Here is an 18,498-nt window from a genome sequence, read left to right as displayed (position 1 = left end):
GTGGCTCAAGTGGTAAAGTGCCTACCTAACACCTACCTAGCAAGAAACCCTGAGTTCAAACTCCAGTACAGTCAAAAAAAAAAAAATAGGAAAAAGGCAAAGAGAATATCTCTGAGGAAGAAATATATTTCTCAGAAGCCTCCAGCAATCTTTTTCTCAAGTCCCTCTGGCCAAAATGGGGTCACCTTTTACCCCATAACAATAGGGAGTGAATTTGCCAGCTCGGTTCAATGATTGCCTTGAATTTATGGAAAACATACATCTGACTCCTTGACACTTCGTACCTGAACAGAAGAGGGATTGCTGATGAGGAAAAAGTAAGATCAGCTTTGGGTAGACAAGCAACCACACAGACATATATCCCTGAGAATTACTGCAGCCTCTATCTGCTTGGAAAGGAAAGCTAATCTTTGTCTTCCCTTAAATAGGTTACAGATGTTTTAAAGACAGGGAGTGTGTTATTTACCTTTTAATCTACAACACCTAGCACAGCGCCTAATTGCAGAAGTGCTTTTTAAGTGCTATTCAACTGGGGTTCCCTTGCATTACATCTTATCTATTCTCTTTAAGCTTCCAGTGCAAGAACAATTCACTGACATGTATACACAAGCTCAGGATATTTGTTAGGAGAATGACAAGATTAAACTAAGACATCAGTACATAATGAAGCACTTATATAAAATGCAGGTCAAAGAAAAAGTTCATTCAATCTATCAAAGACAATAAGGTTAGTTTTGCAAGACTTGTTCTTATTGAATCTAAGCTGACTTACAGTAATCACTACTTCCTTTCCCAAGTGCTTACAAACTATTGGTTTAATCATCAATTCAAGAATTTTTCCAGGAATGAACATTAAGAACTCACAAATAGGTCTAACTTTTTCGTTTATAAAATTAATCTCCGGCCTTCTGGCATCTTACCCAATGACCATGATTCCTGTAAGATTACTAAAGGATTTCTAGGTGGCATGTGTAATTTCCTTCAGTGTTCTTAAACTTGTCTGAACCTGAGTTCATTTAAAACACCCAGTAGCTCTTTTACTGTCATCCTTACCTATTGTGAGTATCAATTCTCTTTTAACCACATTTGGTCTCTCTTTGACATTCAGAAGATTGTTTTTCTGAATAGAAAGCACTCAGTATTTTTGCTTTCTTTGTTACTTTATAAAGTCATTTGTTGTCCTTCACTTGTTTTCTCCATAAGGCACAACTCATTCTTAGTTTCCTAATAATTTTCTTGCAGGCTCAATTTTGTATACATCCTGAGAAGTGTAGTCTTACAAATAGCAGAAAAGAGGATGGAGTTGGGGGTGAGGGTGGAGATGACACTGAATGTGGGCCTGTTATCTGCTGGTAACAATAAGAAAGCCTAGTATTTAATAGGAACTCCTTAAATACTAGTTAAAAGAATGGATAATGGTTGACAAGAGGAGTCATACTCTCATCTACCATAAAATGGGAACAATACCATTGCAGGGATGTTTAAGAATCTTTTCAGAGAATAAAGTAAAGGCATTTTATAAACTATAGATATGCATAAAATTTACACATGTATATGTGCATATACACACAAATGCACAGATAAAATTGGGTATATAGACAAATACACACCCTCATTTCCACACCCATAAACGTCTGTGTGTGTGTGTGTGACATATAAGATCTTATTATATTTAGAGAATTGTCAGAGTTGGGATGATGCCTGGCTCCTACAAGAAACCCTCCAGCATCTTAGTAGAGTTACCAAGAAAGTGTGGAGATCCATTCTTTGCTTTGCTTTCTTGACACTACATTGTGCCAGTTAAGCAGAATTAACCCAATTCTAGAGAACTTAATGCTAAAGCCCTAAGATAATTTTAAACAACAAATTATCAAGTTCCAAGGCAGGTATTACTACCAGAACTATTGACTTCAAAGTTACTTAGGCCAATTTTTGGACAAATCCAAAAAGAAAGTCACATTACAAATCATATTGTTGCTTTGTAAGCAAAAGTTTAGAAGAAAGCTAACATAGTCTAATGAATGCCCCTGTAATTAATTCATATTTGTAGCTGTTTTTTATTGAGTACTTCCCATGTCCTAGGGACTATACTTTGTATTTTAGTTTATAAATATTATTTCCATAGTTATTAAAACAACATTCTTAAAGCAATGGAAGTTTTATCTTATTTTATAGATAGGAAAATGTATGTTTAGGTGAGTTACTTATTTCTCCACTTTCTTTTTTTATTGTATCATTTTTACATTTACTCACATGTGTATACATTGTTTGGGCCACCTCTCCACCTCTCCCCACTTTCTTAATTTCTATTCTGTATTGTCTATTCAGGCGACTCACATTGGTCCTAAAAGCATTACCTTCGACAATGACAAAAAAATACTAGCAAACACTCCCCATATTCTAGACTTCAAACTGATTTGCTATTCTTTGGTTAATGTGTTTTCTGTTCAGGCAATGAAATCAATTTATTTTGTATCTGATTAGATTCTTCATTTACCAAGGATACACTCTGATAATATTTATAGAATTGATGACATTAAACGATCACCTTATGTTATGATACTTAATATTTTTTAATTTGTAAGTTTCAACATTAGATAACACTCATTCTTTTCAATGACACCTTTGTGAAACTGGTGTTTGGTGGTTGTAGTGTTCAAAAACAAGAGCTATATGAAAGGTTAGGATGGAATAGAAAAAATGAAGGTGGTCATGTCAGATTTGATTTCACAGTTTGAGAAACAGTGCCCAACAGGTACAAACATCTCTTTAGTAATTTTAGCAAATTAAGAGTGAAATACAAACATTATTTCTCTTCTAGTTTACGGGTATTTTACTTTCAAATAGCTACTAAGTTCATAAGATGTTGTCTTAGCCCATTTTGTATTGCTACACAGAATACCTGACATTGGGTCTAAAGAAAAGAGGTTTATGTAATTCACCTCTTGAAAGTCCAAGATCAGGTGGCCTCATCTGCTCATCCTCTTGAGACAACTGGCTGTATCATAACATACTGAAGAAACTTGCTGGCAAGAGTGGCTCAAGTGGTAGAGCACCTACCTATAAGCATGAGGTCCTGAATTCAAGCCCCAGTATCACAAAAAAAGAAGCAATATCTTTATCCTATTTTTCTAAATATAACCAGCATTTATTGTTACATAAATACATTGAACCTGGAAAGTATTATAATTTCCACAAATTATCTTAATTTATTCTCTAAATTTATTATTGAAGTTCTTTCTTCTGGATCTATAGTTTTTCATAGTTCTCAGTTTGTTTTTGACATCATTGTATGGGTAAAAGCTATACACAGTGTGCATACTGTGTATACAGGCTGGTGTAAAAAGTTCAGTGACAGCCACCATTGCTATGTATGATTTAAATCAAGAGCTTACACGCAGGTCTTACCATGGAGTAGATCTGTATTGTTTTAAAACTACCTTGATTTATTTCAAGTACAGTTTTACCTTTTTTGTTGTTGTATACATTTGTAGCTACATTTTTACAAATAGAGTTGCTTTCAAATTTGTCTATCCTGAGTAATTATCTTCTCTGTAATAGATTTCTCAAATAATGCTAATTTCTATGATTAAAATATATTTTATAATTCATCTATGGACAAACCATAAATTATTTCAAATCGAATGCTATCAAAGCACTGCATTAGTTAATGTTAGATTTTTAAGAGCTGTGAATCAAGAGACTGTTATGGTATGCTTACTTATTAGGAGGATTTCATTGGCCACTCCTCGACAGCTTTATAAATCTTCTAACATGACTCAGCGCTGGCAGAGAAGGGAGATTTCAAACTTCGAGTACTTGATGTTTCTCAATACGATAGCAGGTGAGATATCTCATTTTTAAGCTCATACTATGTTTATGTTCATTAAAATCATTTGTAATATGACTTGATGTGATACATTTTTGTCTTTGGAATTCAAATGCAGCACTAGAGTAAATATTAAAGCACTCACATTAGCTTTTATCAGAAATTGTACAAGCTGATTAACAAGGTTTTATATGCATTCATTGTTGAAGAGGCTTTTCCTTGCTCTTCTTCTGCCATATCCTTTGCTGACAGCTTTGTCTGAAAGTTTATTAGAGTCAACAAACCATTGTCAGAGAGTGTCTGGAAATAATAATGGGAAAATGTAATTTCACTACTTTGTCATGCTGAGCAATAGCAGCTAGACTGGGGAATGACAACACGATTCTGCCTAGTACAGATGTCACCTGGATTATGGCATGATTGGGTTACTTATCTTTTTTCTTAAAATCTTCAAATAAAAATAAAAAAAATCAGATTGCATTTTCTAATGGTAACTGCCATCAACCTCAACAGTTACTGTGCTTGTAAATTAAAAGGAGGTAGTGGCTTTGTTTTTCTGCTAAATCAGTGGTTGTCAGTGAGTAGATATATGTCTATGAGATTTAAGTACCTCATTTTTTTTCCTTAAGTTGAGCTCCAAAAGTCCTTATTCACGCTGAATTGCAAAGGGTTCACCTGTGTAAATCACATTCTACAAAATATTTTGTTATAAGGTGAATTTAAATAACTACATAAATGTATATATTTACCTATGAATATTGTTTTATTATGAATGAATGCTCACAAGTATAAACTTGAAGCAGTGTTATACTCTGAATCACTGCTTTAAAATGAAACAACATGATAGTACTTTTAAAAAAATCTAGGGGGAGGAGGGCAGGGGGGAGAAATGATCCAAATAATGTATGCACATGTGAATAAAATAAAATAAATCTATCATACATAAGTATGCATCTGGCCATTGTATATTAAATATGGATGACTAAGAGCATGATTTGTCAACAAAAAGGATTTCATTTTAATCCCTTAATATGTTCATATATAAATATATTCATATACATATTCCTATATTCATATAAATATAGTCCATGATATGTGTTGTATATACGTAGATCTTGAAGAAACCTATCTACTCCCTCAAAGATAAAAACAAGTATGTTATACTGTTTACCTAGCAGATTATTTAAATACATATTTATGAACTTAAATATCTAAAACGATATTTACATTACATTCTGAAAGAACATAATTTCATTAGCAGTAATCCTTCAGTATCTGAAAGGGATTGGCCTAGGACTCCTTGCAGATACCAAAATCTGAAGATGCACAAGTCCTTTGTATAGAACGGCATAGCCTTGGGTATAATATATACACATTTTTCTTTATACTTTAAATCACCTTTAGATTATTTAGAATATGTAATATAATGTAAATACCATGTAAATAGTCTATAAAAAGTCTATATGTGTTCGGTCCCCACATATTTTTGAAAAAAATTTTGATCCATGGTTGGTTGAATTTGTGGATTCAGGACTTAGCAGAAAAAGCCTACATTGCAATGCCAGAGACAGTAGGCATAGGATCCCAGATCTGCCAACTTCCTGTCCAAAAGCATAAGTTTAATTTATAACTTTTACCTCTATCTTGGACTTTTAGTCTTTCCATTGTTTTATACTATTGTTTTCAAGCTTGTCATTTAGTTTTATTCTTACTTGGCTACATGAATAATTTTGTGCCCACCTCTTTAGTGATTTAGCATGTAGATATCTTTTTATTAGTTCTTCTAAAAATACAATTAGTTTTTAATCACTTCCTAAACTACATTTCTTATTTTTGCACTCAAAAATAAATCAATATTTTCATCATTCTTATGTAAGGTAAAGACTTTGACTTAATTTTATCCTTACTCATTGCTTAACTTTGTAAATATAATTTACCAGGCAGATTCCAGACAATTATTAATTCCTTAATTTTTAAATCATGTCTATTGCATATTTAAGAGGACATGCAAACTGTTAAAATTGGTTCTTGTTCATCCTGTATATTATTTTCAGCTACATGGTTCTTTACCTCTTTTTTAGGATAATACTCTTTTTATGTTTATTTGCAGTTTTTTTCCATATTCCTCATGTTAAGTCTTTCTATTATCAATTCCCAAGAGATCTGTCAGGATTCAGTACCTACCATTAGATGGACTTGTGTTTTTTCCTTAACTATGGTAGCCGTTTAGAGCTGTTGGTTATAGAACTGGAGTACAAGGTAATATACTTCACTCCAGTTCAATTCCCAGCCTAGCAGGCATTGATATCAACATTTATTGTGTCACACACTCTATTTTGCACTGCCACTATATAGGATATATATAGAAAATAAAGTATGCTTTCTGGCTCTGAAGAGATCATAGTATAGTCAGGAAAGTACACATGCATATCAGAATTCCAATTTAAAGAACATTAAGTGTTATAATGGGAGCATATATGAAGCCATTTAGGGTCACAGATCTAGAAGCCATTACTTATAATTAAGAGATCAGGAAAAGATTCTGATAGGTAACTTCTAAATTGGGAACTGAAATATGAGCAAAAATTAACTAGAAAGTAAGCAGAGGCTATTCCAAGAAAGAAGAAAAAATGGGTGAAGATTTAGATGAGAGTAGTGGCAGTAGAGATGGCCATGGGCAAAAGAGAGAGAAGTAAATACACTTTGTCTGATGTCATTATACAAAAGTACAAGTCACTGTACTTTGCTATAGTTCAATGTTTCTCAAAGTGTGGTCCCCTGATTGACTGTATCAGTATCACCTTGGGACTTATGAGATTCCTCCTCAAACCTACTGCATCTGAAATTGTGGCCTATCAGCTTGCCTCCCAGCAAGCCATCTAGGTGATTCTGATGCAACAGGTTTCAGCACTACTGCTCTAGCCATCTAAGATCTAATGATTGGAACAAGACTTGCATATAAAGACATTTAGAACATTCAAGAAAGTGTGCAGTTAAGTGTTGAGTTTATCTAATAAAATTTTAGCAACATGAAAGATTAGTATGAAATAGTGTACTCAAAGAAAGGTTCATAGAAAAGATGGGATTTAAATTAGCTCTTCAAGGATTTTGTCAGACATCAGTGATTATCCAGGTAAAATGAACCTTTGTAAGTACAATGGCAATTGGAGAAAGTTATGATTATGAATATCCTGAGACACTGTCCTGAATATATTCCTACTGATTCTTTCCTTCCGCCATCCTAAAGTTCTAAGTTGGAATGACAATTTATACTGACATCAACATTGAAGATTTGGGTGGTTGTTTTATAGAGAAGTTTCACTAATACCAACTATTACCTACTTGTTAGGGCAACAAAATTAGAATTGTCTGTTTCTGCTAATTGTGTATCCATTCACTTCTTACTAAAACACTTTTCAGCTGCCTAGCAAGCATGAGTTCTGGAATTCAAACCCCAGTACCACCAATAAATAAAGAAGACTCAAGTAAAACACTTTTTAGAGTTCTCTAAAGATCCTTGAACTAAGTGCACTATAAATATGCTAAGTATGTACCAGTAGCACTTTTGTTAACATAGGTTCATAATCATATCATTTCATTGTATAGTTTCACGGATAGAGTTATTGTTTGGTAAGTATTTAATTGATTCAGACTTAAGATTTCATAATTTCTAGAAGGAATATTAGATTATTTTTTACTTTTTTTTTCAGTACTGAGATTTGAACTCAGGGCCTACACCTTGAGCCACTCCAGCAAGTGTGATGGGTTTTTCGAGATAGGGTTTCACAAACTATTTGCCTCCACTGACTTCAAATCCCAGTCCTCCTGATCTCTGCCTTCTGAGTAGCTAGGATTACAAGCGTGAGCTAGTTAACCCAAAGCCAAGAAATTGTTTGGATGTGTCTTATCATAGTCTTTTAGAAGCATGTCCATTTTTTTTGTTTTTTAGCAGTGCTGGTGTTTGAACTCAGGACCTACATCTTGAGCCACTTTACCAACCCTTTTTTGTGATGGGTTTTATTGACGTAGGGTCTCATGAACTATTTTGCCCAGCCTGGCTTCCAACTGCTATCCTCCTGATCTCTGCCTCCTGAGCAGCTAATATTATAGCCATGAACCACCAGCACCTGGCTTTTTATTGATACCAAGATTCAGAAAAAAACATTGTATTAAATAATAGTATTTGTACCATTTCTTTGTTTTTTTCATTATTTCTTTTTGAAACATTTCTTTAATTGTTGTTATCAACATTCAAAAAAATAATAAATAGTAGTTAACATTTACTGGAGGATTTACAGTGTGCCAAACATTGTTCTAAGAGCTTAGTATATTTACTCATCTAATTCTCACCACAACCTCAATAGTTAGAGCCTATTTTTACCCCATTTCACAGATGTGGAAAAAATGTACAGAGAAGTTGAATAACTTACCCCAATCACAGAGCAAATAAGTGACACAGTCAGATCTGAATGTAATTTTAAGTAGTATGATGCCTCTTGCTGCTCTAGGATATTCATGGAGCCATTCAGTTATCTCCAGCCCATTAAATGCTTCTAAAACCTGAACAATGGGAGTGTCTCAACAGGTAGAATGCCTGCCTAGAAAGCATGAGGCCCTGAAATCAAACTCCAGTAGAGCCAAAAATAATTAAATGATCTAATACACTTTCTTTTGTATTGCATCAGAAGAACCCTTTGAAGTTTATTTAGACACTGATATTCTTGTGCTAGGTGGGACCTGGAATTATTGTCTCTAATGTAGAATCTGTTTTCAGTGAGGTCTTAGATCCAAACAGACTCTGAGCAGAGATTAACACAGGAAGTTTAATGTAGAACTGGGTAGAAGTTGAGCTCCAATGCAGTTGCAAGAAAAGTTTCAACTGGTGGAGGGTGGATCCCATGAGGAGCCTGGAGCTGGGTCCATAACCATTCTAAGCTCTCTTGCCTTGCTGCAAGGGGGCCAGGCCTTCATTACCTCCACCCTGCAGTCATTGGATACAGACTACAGGTAAGGAGACAGAACCCTGATCATCTTTTTTTGTTTTTTTTTTTACTGGGGTTTGAACTCAGGGCTTTGAGCTTGTAAAGCAGGCACTTTACCACTTGAGCTACACCTCTAGTCCATTTTGCTCTGATTGTTTTGGAGATGAGGTCTTTCAAACTATTTGTTTGGACTGGCTTCAAATCGTGCAAGCTCAGCCTCCCAAGAAGCTAAGATTACAGGCATGAGCCACTGGTGCCTGGTCTTCTGATCACTGGGATTCCTGGAGAAGGACTTAGCTGACCACCACCAGCTACTGGCATTCCTAGCATCTACTCTCACAGTTCTCAAACTTTGTCAGAATCAGGTTTGTTAAAACAGAGATGGCCTGACCCCACTCTAGAAGTTCTGACCCAGTAGATTTGGAGCAAAGTTCAAGAATTTTCTTTTCTGAAAGTTCCCATGGATGCCGGGTCCAGGGACCACACTTTGGGAACTACTGCATTATACCTACATTCTTTAAAAGATGCACCTAATTATAATTTTATTAATTACATTTTCTATACATATTTTAGTTACTGTCATACACTCTCAGATTTTTTCCTAAAAATATTATTCTACTATGAAATACAAAATACAAGTTATGACCCATTCTTTGCTCTCCATTTGTCAGTGTCGCTTGTCCTTGACTGATTTTCCTTTTCTACTTTCTATATGCTTTAAAAACTAAGACTTTTGAAAGCATGTGGCAGCAGTGCCTGGCAGGAAGGCATTATATGGGCTTTTTATCTTCCCAATATGATACTTGTATTTACACACATGCATATTTATGCACACATACTTAAATATGTAGTTGTATGTAAATAAACATTTTACTACATAGTATAAAAATTTTGTCACAATTAAAGAAACAAATTGTGTTTAAATGTCACCCAAAATCCCGTAAAATATATTTGTTGCCTTGTTTTATTCTATTGATAAATTCAATAAATATTCATCATGGACAATTAGGGTTATGGAAAGTGTAATCAAAAATTAAATTGCTCATAAGCCTAGCCATGGATCTCCCATTTGGCATCTTGGTCATTTAAGTTTTTCTTTTTCTGTCTGTGGTGTATCATTGCAAAACTGCTACACATAGAGGTTTACATTCTAGCTTTTGGATTTCATTAAATATTCTTTTTTGGGAAGGAGAAGGGCAGGGGCTCACCATGTAAACCACGCAGGTCCAGATTTCACCATCCTCCTGCTTCAGCTGCCCAAGTATGTATTAAAGGCATGTGCCATCACACACAGCTTCATTTCATTAAATATTCTTTGAAGGCTTGATTTTTAGAACTACAAGAGAGTCCAACTTAGAACTATGGCATAACTTATTTAACTATTTTTGAAACACTTGGGATTTTTTTTCACAGAACATTAAGTTTTGGAAGGTCATGTGAAAGAATTTTAATGATAGAGTTCATATAAATATGTGGTTTCAACATCTAATTCTAAGAACTGACCAGATTTCTGTTCATTGTGTTCTGAAAGACACAACGTATACCTCATTTTACGCCTTATTAAAAAATACTACAAAGAAGATGTTAAAATCAGGTATTTTTTCATTAAAAAAAGTGATTGCCAACATAGCTTTGTGTAAATGATCTCCTGTTAGACTTTAGAATTTTTTAAAGGTTTTTGAGTTTTCATATGCTCAGCTAATGAATTCAGCACAACTTCCCCAACCCCAACCTTTTTCTCCTGGTTAGCATTTTCCACTTTTTTACTCTGTGATGAATAAGCCCTCCCTGGTTAATTATGTATATATTTAGCTACTGCATGTGTTGGGCTTATTATTGTCATCTAATTAGATGTAACTTGAACTGCTTGCTTCTAGAAAAATCATTAAAAATTCTTTCCTAATGACCTGGAGATGACAAAATGTCTGTAAAGTGTGAAGAAGCCGACAAGCACAGGAACATCGCTCTTAAAGCGTGTTAATCCAGATGCCGCAATCATCTAATTAAACAATATTTTGCTGTCATTAACATTTTCACCAAGGAATTGCAGTTATAATTTCTTTGTCAGCTGTCTCTAGATCACTTTACCTTCAAAACTAAAGTGCCATATAAAAACATTAAATTGGATGGTTTAATTAAAAAGTTTTTTTAATGAAGAAACATATCCAGTATTTCTGAGATCTCATTTACTGTGCCTCACTCTTATTGTTTGAGTGGATTACTGTCAGAGGCTTCCTGTATTTAATCTTCATCTTCTAAGATAAATCCTTGTAAGCATAGTTAGCAAAATATATGTAATATATATTCTGAACTTACCACTACTAGAAAAGAAAAACCCTACCAACTGTAATACAAGTACATTTATTTAATTTCAACTGTCCTCAAGAAAAAACAAAAACAATTATAAATAAATATCTAGAACTTAACCAATATTACTTTGGAAATATTTCCCTTTTTTGAATGATTTAGTAAATTAATGTGTGTTTTTTTAAATTGCACAAACATATTCAGTGAAATGATTAAAGGAATAATGTTAATTCACTGAAATTTAGAATGCAAAATCTCAAAGTACCACTTAATCATGATGTTTCCTCCATGTGACATTAAATACACTGTGCATCTTTAATTCAAATAAAAAATATAAATATTGGGTGCCCAAGTTGCAAAACAAAAGTGGAAATTTTTATTAAAAACAACTTTTTATGCCATGAGATTTATGGTTTATTGTAGTTATTAAAACTTGAATGGTGCTGTAAAGTGTTAGTAACTTAAAATACGAAAATTTTCCTTACCATTTATTTTCAGAGGTACTCCAAAGGTTATTAAAAGTAACTTATAAAAAATGCAGGACAAATAAATACTCATTAGCTATGACTATTGGCATCATTTTATGTCTATGTATGTCTTAAAAATGATGCTGTCTTTCCTTTGTATTTATTTCAAACATAGCATGGTATCTTTCCTTTTGTTATAAAACCATGTCTATTAAAATGTGAATGCCTTCAAAAATGCTATTTTTATAACATTTGTATATATACAAACATTTATATTCTGAATTAATACAAATTGGCTTTTTATTTTGGCAAACCTTTCTTAGAATGTTATAAAATATCATTGGAAAATTTTAAAACAGAGGTCAACTGGTAGAGTGCCTACTTTCACAAGCACAAAGCCCTAAGTACAAACCCTAGTCCCAACAAAAATTTTTTTAAAAATCAAATTAACACAACTTGTTATCTACACATGGCATCAACATTATTCTAGGAAAAAAAACACATACCAGAAGATCTACTTTTTATTAAATCTACAGATTTTAAAGTAAAACAGTTTCCCCAGAAAATTACAAAGCACTAAATTTTCCGTGGATTCATTCAACCTAGAAATTTCACTGGGTGGTCATCCTGTACTGTGAATATATATACACATACGAAAATACTGAGAACAAATCAAGTGTCCTAGGTTAGCAAGTAGGAGCTATCAGTAACAAACTGTAAAGTTTGGAATTCTACAGCTTCTCTTTAAATGCAGAATGGAAGCTGTCAGTTTCCTGCATTCCACTCAGTTTACAGATTTAAGACAATATGTAGTTTAGTTGTAAAATGTAGCTATATAATAAACAAAATAGTTATCTCATAAAACATTTGCTAAATGAACTAATTTGGTTTGACACTTAAAATAGTGTGTTAGTTCTTACTGAGGTAGTAGTGCTTTTTTCCCAGTAGTCACATTTACCAATTGATCATTTAATCATTTAATCATTATCATTATCATTTAATGTTGTTTCCTGATGATGAACAATAAAATGTCTGCATATCTATGTTATGTCAATGGGTACCAAGATATATTGTATGAAATCTACTTGGCTAAATACCAGTAAAATCTATATTTTGTGTGAATTAGAATAAACATTTAGAAAATCACACGTGATCAAACCATAACACATTTTTTACAAAAACTGATCTTGTCCAGTGAAAGTTTTGTGTGGCCCCTATTTCTTTAGTAGTGATTCTCATAATTTCATCTGATCATATGTTCTTTCAGTTAATTAGGAGAACCAATATTGTGCTTCCCTAAACTTTCCACATTCTTACTGCATCTCAATATCTTACCTAAAATATTAAATGATTCTACTAAAAATGAACAGACAAACACAACCATCCAGCAGCTCTCTACCTTAGTGCAAAAACATAATACCAAAGAAAATTCATTAACTTAAAGGAGTGACTCTGTACTTTTTTCATCTTGGCTTCAGAGGACTTATGTTCATTTGCAGATTCTCTGCATTGAATCTTGACAGAAACTTAACATAGTATTGTGAACCCTGGGAATGTAACTTCTAGGTATACATTCATGATAAAATATCATAACATAGGAAGTTGCAAATGTGCAGTTCAGCAGCATGGCCTCCTCCATGATACTTTCAGTCTCTGGCTGACAATGTTCTGCTTCCAAAGTTGCAGTCTTGTCTTTACCACAGCCATCAGAAAAGACATAGACACATATGTGGCCCACATTACAGTGGGCCAAACTTCAAAGGACGCTTATCACCTCCATTCACATTCTGTAGATGGAAACCAAGTCCCATGGCCAGATTTACTTGTAAGGGAGCCTAACCCAAGAGAAAGAGAATCAATTATGATGGCCATCCAGCAGCCTTGTGCTATAAATATTATATTACTATAAATAGTAATTCTAGTTATTCTTTTCTAAATTATTGTAGAAATGCACTTTATTTTTTATTATTGTTTATACATTTATTCATATGTGTATACATTGTTTGGGCCACCTCTCCCCCCCTGCCTCCCTCCCACCCTGCCTCCCACCCTCCTACCACTATCTCCCCGCCCCCCTCACATCCTGGTAGAACCTGTTCTGCCCTCTTCTCCAGTTTGTTCAGAGAAAACATAAGAGGTAATAAGAAAGACATAGCGTTTGGCTAGTTTGAGATAAAGATAGCTATACAGAAAGATTCCTAGCATTGCTTCCATGCACATGTGTATTACAACCCAAATTGGTTCATCTCTACCAGGCCTCTTCACTACTTCCTGGTCACCTTCCCATAAACTCTACCAGTGTAAGATTGATTACTTTATTTGCTCCTCTACAGTGGGCACATCAAACACTTTCAAGTTTTAGGTTTCCTTCCATTTCCCTATTCCTCCTGTTTGTGTTCTCCCCTTAGCATGTGACCCATGTCCAATAATATTACTGCATTTGTTTTAGGTCTATAATCCACATACGAGGGAGAACATATGATTTTTGGCCTTCTGAGCCTGGCTAACTTGGCTTAAGATGATGTTCTCCAGTACCATCCATTTACTTGCAAATGACAAATTTTCGTCCTTCTTTGTGGCTGAGTAAAATTCCATCATGTACAAATACCACATTTTCTTAATCCATTCGTCAGTAGTGGGGCATCTTGGCTGTTTCCATACCTTGGCTATTGTGAATAGTGCTGCAGTGAAAATGGGTGTGCAGGTGCCTTTGGAATAACCTGAGTTGTATTCCTTTGGGTATATTCCTAGGAGTGGTATTGCTGGATCATATGGCAGATCTATGTTTAGTTTTTTAAGAAGCCTCCATAGTGTTTTCCAAAGTGGTTGTGCTGGCTTACATTCCCACCAGCAGTGTATGAGGGTTCCTTTTTCCCCACATGCTCGCCAACATTTATTAGTGGTGGTGTATTTGATGAGCTATTCTAACAGGAGTGAGGTGGAATCTTAGTGTGGTTTTGATTTGCATTTCCTTTATGGCCAGGGATGGTGAGCTTTTTTTTTCATGTGTTTTTTTTTGCCATTTGTATTTCTTCCTTTGAAAAAGTTCTTTTTAGTTCAGTTGCCCACTTCTTTATTGGTTCATTGATTTGGGGGGGGTTAGTTTTTTGAGCTCCCTGTATATTCTGGTTATCAGTCCTTTGTCTGATGTATAGCCAGTGAATATTTTCTCCCACTCTGTGGGTGTTCTCTTCAGTTTAGAGACCATTTCTTTTGTTATGCAGAAGCTTTTTAGTTTCATGTAGTCCCATTTGTCCATCCTTTCTCTTAGTTGCTGAGCTGCTGGGGTTCTATTGAGGAAGTCCTTGCCTATACATATAGTTTCCAGAGTGTTCGCTGCTCTTTCCTGTTCTAACTTCAGAGTTTCTGGTCTGATACTACTAAGGTCCTTAATCCACTTTGAGTTGATACTAGTACATGGTGATAGACATGGACCTAGTTTCAGTTTTTCTGCAGGCAGATGACCACTTTTCCCAGCAACATTTGTTGAAGAAGCTGTCTATTCTTCATCGTATGTTTTTGGACCTTTGTCAAAACTAATGTGGGCATAGCTGTGTGGATTTATATCCGGGTCCTCTGTTCTGTTCCACTGATCTTCATATCTGTTTTCGTGCCAGTACCTTGCTGTTTTTATTGCTATGGCTCTGTAGTATAGTTTGAAGTCGGGTATTGTGATACCTCCAGCATTGCTCTTTTTGTTGAGTATTGCCTTGGCTATTCATGGTCTCTTGTGTTTCCAAATGAACTTTAGAGTAGATTTTTCAATCTCTGGGATGAATGTCATTGGGATTTTGATGGGAATTGCATTGAACATGTAGATTGCTTTTGGTAGTATAGCCATTTGTACTATGTTGATTCTGCCAATCCATGAGCATGGGAGATCTTTCCACCTTCTGTAGTCTTCCTCAATCTCTTTCTTCAGTGGTTTGTAGTTCTCCTTGTAGAGGTCATTCACATTCTCTGTTAAGTTTACTCCTAGGTATCTGACTTTTTTTTAGGCTATTTTAATTGGAATCATTTTCCTATATTCTTTCTCAATTTGTTCATTGTTGATGTACAGAAAGTCTACTGATTTTTTTCAGCTACATTGCTGAAGCTGTTTATGTTGTCTGGGAGATTTTCGGTAGAGTTTTTTGGGTCTTTGAGATATACGATCATATCATCTGCAAATAGGGATACTTTGACAATTTCTTTACCTATTTTTGTTCCTTTTATTACTTCTTCTTACCTTATTGCTCTCGGTAGGAATTCCAGGTCTATGTTGAATGACTAGAAGTGGGGAGAGTGGACACCCTTTTCTTGTTCCTGACTTTAGGGGAAATGGTTTCAGTTTTTCTCCATTAAGTATGATGCTGGCTATAGATTTGTCATAGATAGCCTTTATAATGTTGAGATACATTCCTTCTATTCCTAGTTTTCTTAAAGCTTTTATCATGAAGTGGTGTTGAATCTTATCAAAGGCTTTTTCTGCATCTATTGAGATAATCAAGTGGCTTTTGTCTTTGTTTCTATTAATGTACTGTATTATATTTATAGATTTGCATATGTTGAACCACCCCTGCATCCCTGGGATGAAGCCAACTTGGTCACGGTGAATTATCTTTCTGATGTGTTGTTGGATTCAGTTTACCATTATTTTATTGAGGATTTTTGCATCAATGTTCATTAAGGAGATTGGCCTATAGTTCTCTTTTTTAGAGGTGTCTTTGTCGGGTTTAGGGATGAGTGTAATACTGGCTTCATCGAATGGGAAACTCACTTTAAATACATGGTTATCAGAGTGCTTTTGATTAAGACAGAGTTCAATAAGTAAAAGTTATTTTTCTTCTGAAATTCAGTAGTGACCTAGTCTATTACAAGCACAGAAACTAGTTCATAAGCAATGAAAGTATACAGATTTGTATTTCTGTTTTTCTTTACCAGGACGGACGTATAATGATCTGAACCAATACCCTGTGTTTCCATGGGTGTTAACAAACTATGAATCAGAAGAATTGGACCTAACTCTTCCAGGAAACTTCAGGGATCTATCAAAGGTAACTTATTAATATATAGAAGTCTATAGAGGTAGCTGCAGTCTAAAGAATTTCTATCAGAGTGAGTATATCTAATTAAGAGTGTATATAAGTAAACCTGGTTGTCTCCTTTTGTAGTCACTCTCTGAATCTCATCAATTCATACCACAGGAATTAATGTACAGGAAGATAAATCAGTGCTATCATAGACAAAATGAAATGGGTGCTTGAGAAAAAGCAGATGTAGGGAGAGGTTGTTCAATCTTTAAAAGTCATGTTAAGAAACCTGAAATTAGTACAAAGTATGATATAATGCATCACTGATGTGTTCCTTAGGTGATGAGGAATATAAAATACACACACTCTTAACAAGTATTCAGTATTAAGGGGAACTTAATTCTGTTTATGAAGGGTCTGTTTAGATCCAAGAGAGAGGATATGGCCTAAAAATGGTAAGAAAAGGGGATGAGAAATAAGAAAGCAAGTTTTGGGTAACTTCACCTCATTTGTAAAGAAGAAAGCTAAGTGGGTTGCAAAGCTATACAGTGAAGAATTGAAAAGTAGTTCATAAAGCTGCTCTGAATCCTGAGCTGGTAGCTGGTACAATGAACCATGCTCCTTGAGAATCTGTACTCTAAATTCTTATTGTGCATAATATGTATAAAATATATGTATGTGTGTTTGCTATGGTTCTAATATGTAATGGATTTATGGCCTAAGCCTGGCCCTAAAGTTTACTTTAGCCACAATAAAATGTCAGCCCATTCACTTTGAAATCATCTCTCTTTCCAACCAAATTTGATTGTCTAGTTTAGCAGTCCCCAGAGTTTAAGAGTACTTGTGTACTCACTTGGTTTGGAATGGGGGACAGGGGATAAAGGCTTATGGGGCTTCTGAGCAGGGCAGTACAAGCATTCAAATCAGGGAAGCATTACTGCAGCCAATTTAAAATTATGCCACAGATGATTTTTAACTCAGCATGCCTTCTCCTGCCTCTTTTCTTTCCTTTGAAAGTTAGACCTATCCAAGCTGAAGTTTTGTATTCCATTATAATAGCTGTGTGACCTAAAGGTACTTTATCTTGGCTCATTTGTAATATGAGAATAATAACAGCATCCTACCTCATGCAGGTGTTAAAGTCAAGTGGCCTATACATTTAAAGAGTGTAATATAGTACCTGGCACACAGAAACATTTCATGAATTATTAATTATTACACATGGAATACTTCTTAGTCTGTTCACCTATTTTTCCTTTTTTTTTTTTGATGGGAGTGGAGTTTAAACTCAGGACTTAGAGCTTGCAAGTTTGCAAAGCAAGTGCTCTACCACTTGAGCCACATCTGCAGTCCATTTTCCTCTGGTTATTTTGGAGGTGGATGGGGTCTCACAAACTGTTTGCCTGGGCTTGCCTCAAAATATGATCCTCCTGATCTCAGCTTTCCAAGTAGCTAGGATTACAGGCATGAACCATCAGCACCCAGTTTTTCCATATTCCTATATGCCATTCACTCCCTAATTCTTTTATTTTATGTGACTTCCTTATCAAATTACAGTTACCAGGCCATTGCTAATTTTAGTTTAGGTATTATAGATGATAAGAGGGACCTAAGAGATCAATTAATGAGCATCTACTGAATCACACAGCTGGTAAAAAAAAATGCTAGCAACTGAAACCTAGTATGCTTGCAGATATAATAATTTTCCCAGTGCAGTTTGACTGAACGAAAATCTGATATTATTATTATGTTGCAAGTAATCACTTAGGCTCTGGAAGATAGAGCATTGTAATTCATGGAGCCTTCCTTCTTGTTATCTAAATAATAAAATCAATCCCCACAAATTAAATAATCTGGTAGTATATTATTCAGAGAAATCTACACAAGTGGCAGTAAACAGT

At 34.7% G+C, this 18,498-nt stretch overlaps 1 protein-coding gene across 5 annotated transcripts in view; it reads left to right on the top strand.

The window, feature by feature from the left end:
- The window catches only part of Nbea (neurobeachin), a 643,202-nt gene that overhangs the window by 512,734 nt on the left and 111,970 nt on the right, over positions 1 to 18,498 (top strand). For all 5 annotated transcript variants that reach the window (XM_074043550.1, XM_074043551.1, XM_074043549.1 and 2 more), the window contains 2 exons: positions 3,729 to 3,844; positions 16,509 to 16,621. In XM_074043550.1, the coding sequence (XP_073899651.1) occupies positions 3,729 to 3,844; positions 16,509 to 16,621 (229 nt within the window). The remainder of the gene's footprint in view (positions 1 to 3,728; positions 3,845 to 16,508; positions 16,622 to 18,498) is intronic.

This window comes from Castor canadensis, chromosome 10, assembly GCF_047511655.1.
Source record: "Castor canadensis chromosome 10, mCasCan1.hap1v2, whole genome shotgun sequence".
Classification (NCBI taxonomy): Eukaryota; Metazoa; Chordata; class Mammalia; order Rodentia; family Castoridae; genus Castor; species Castor canadensis.
This window is presented reverse-complemented; position numbering and strand designations above follow the sequence as displayed.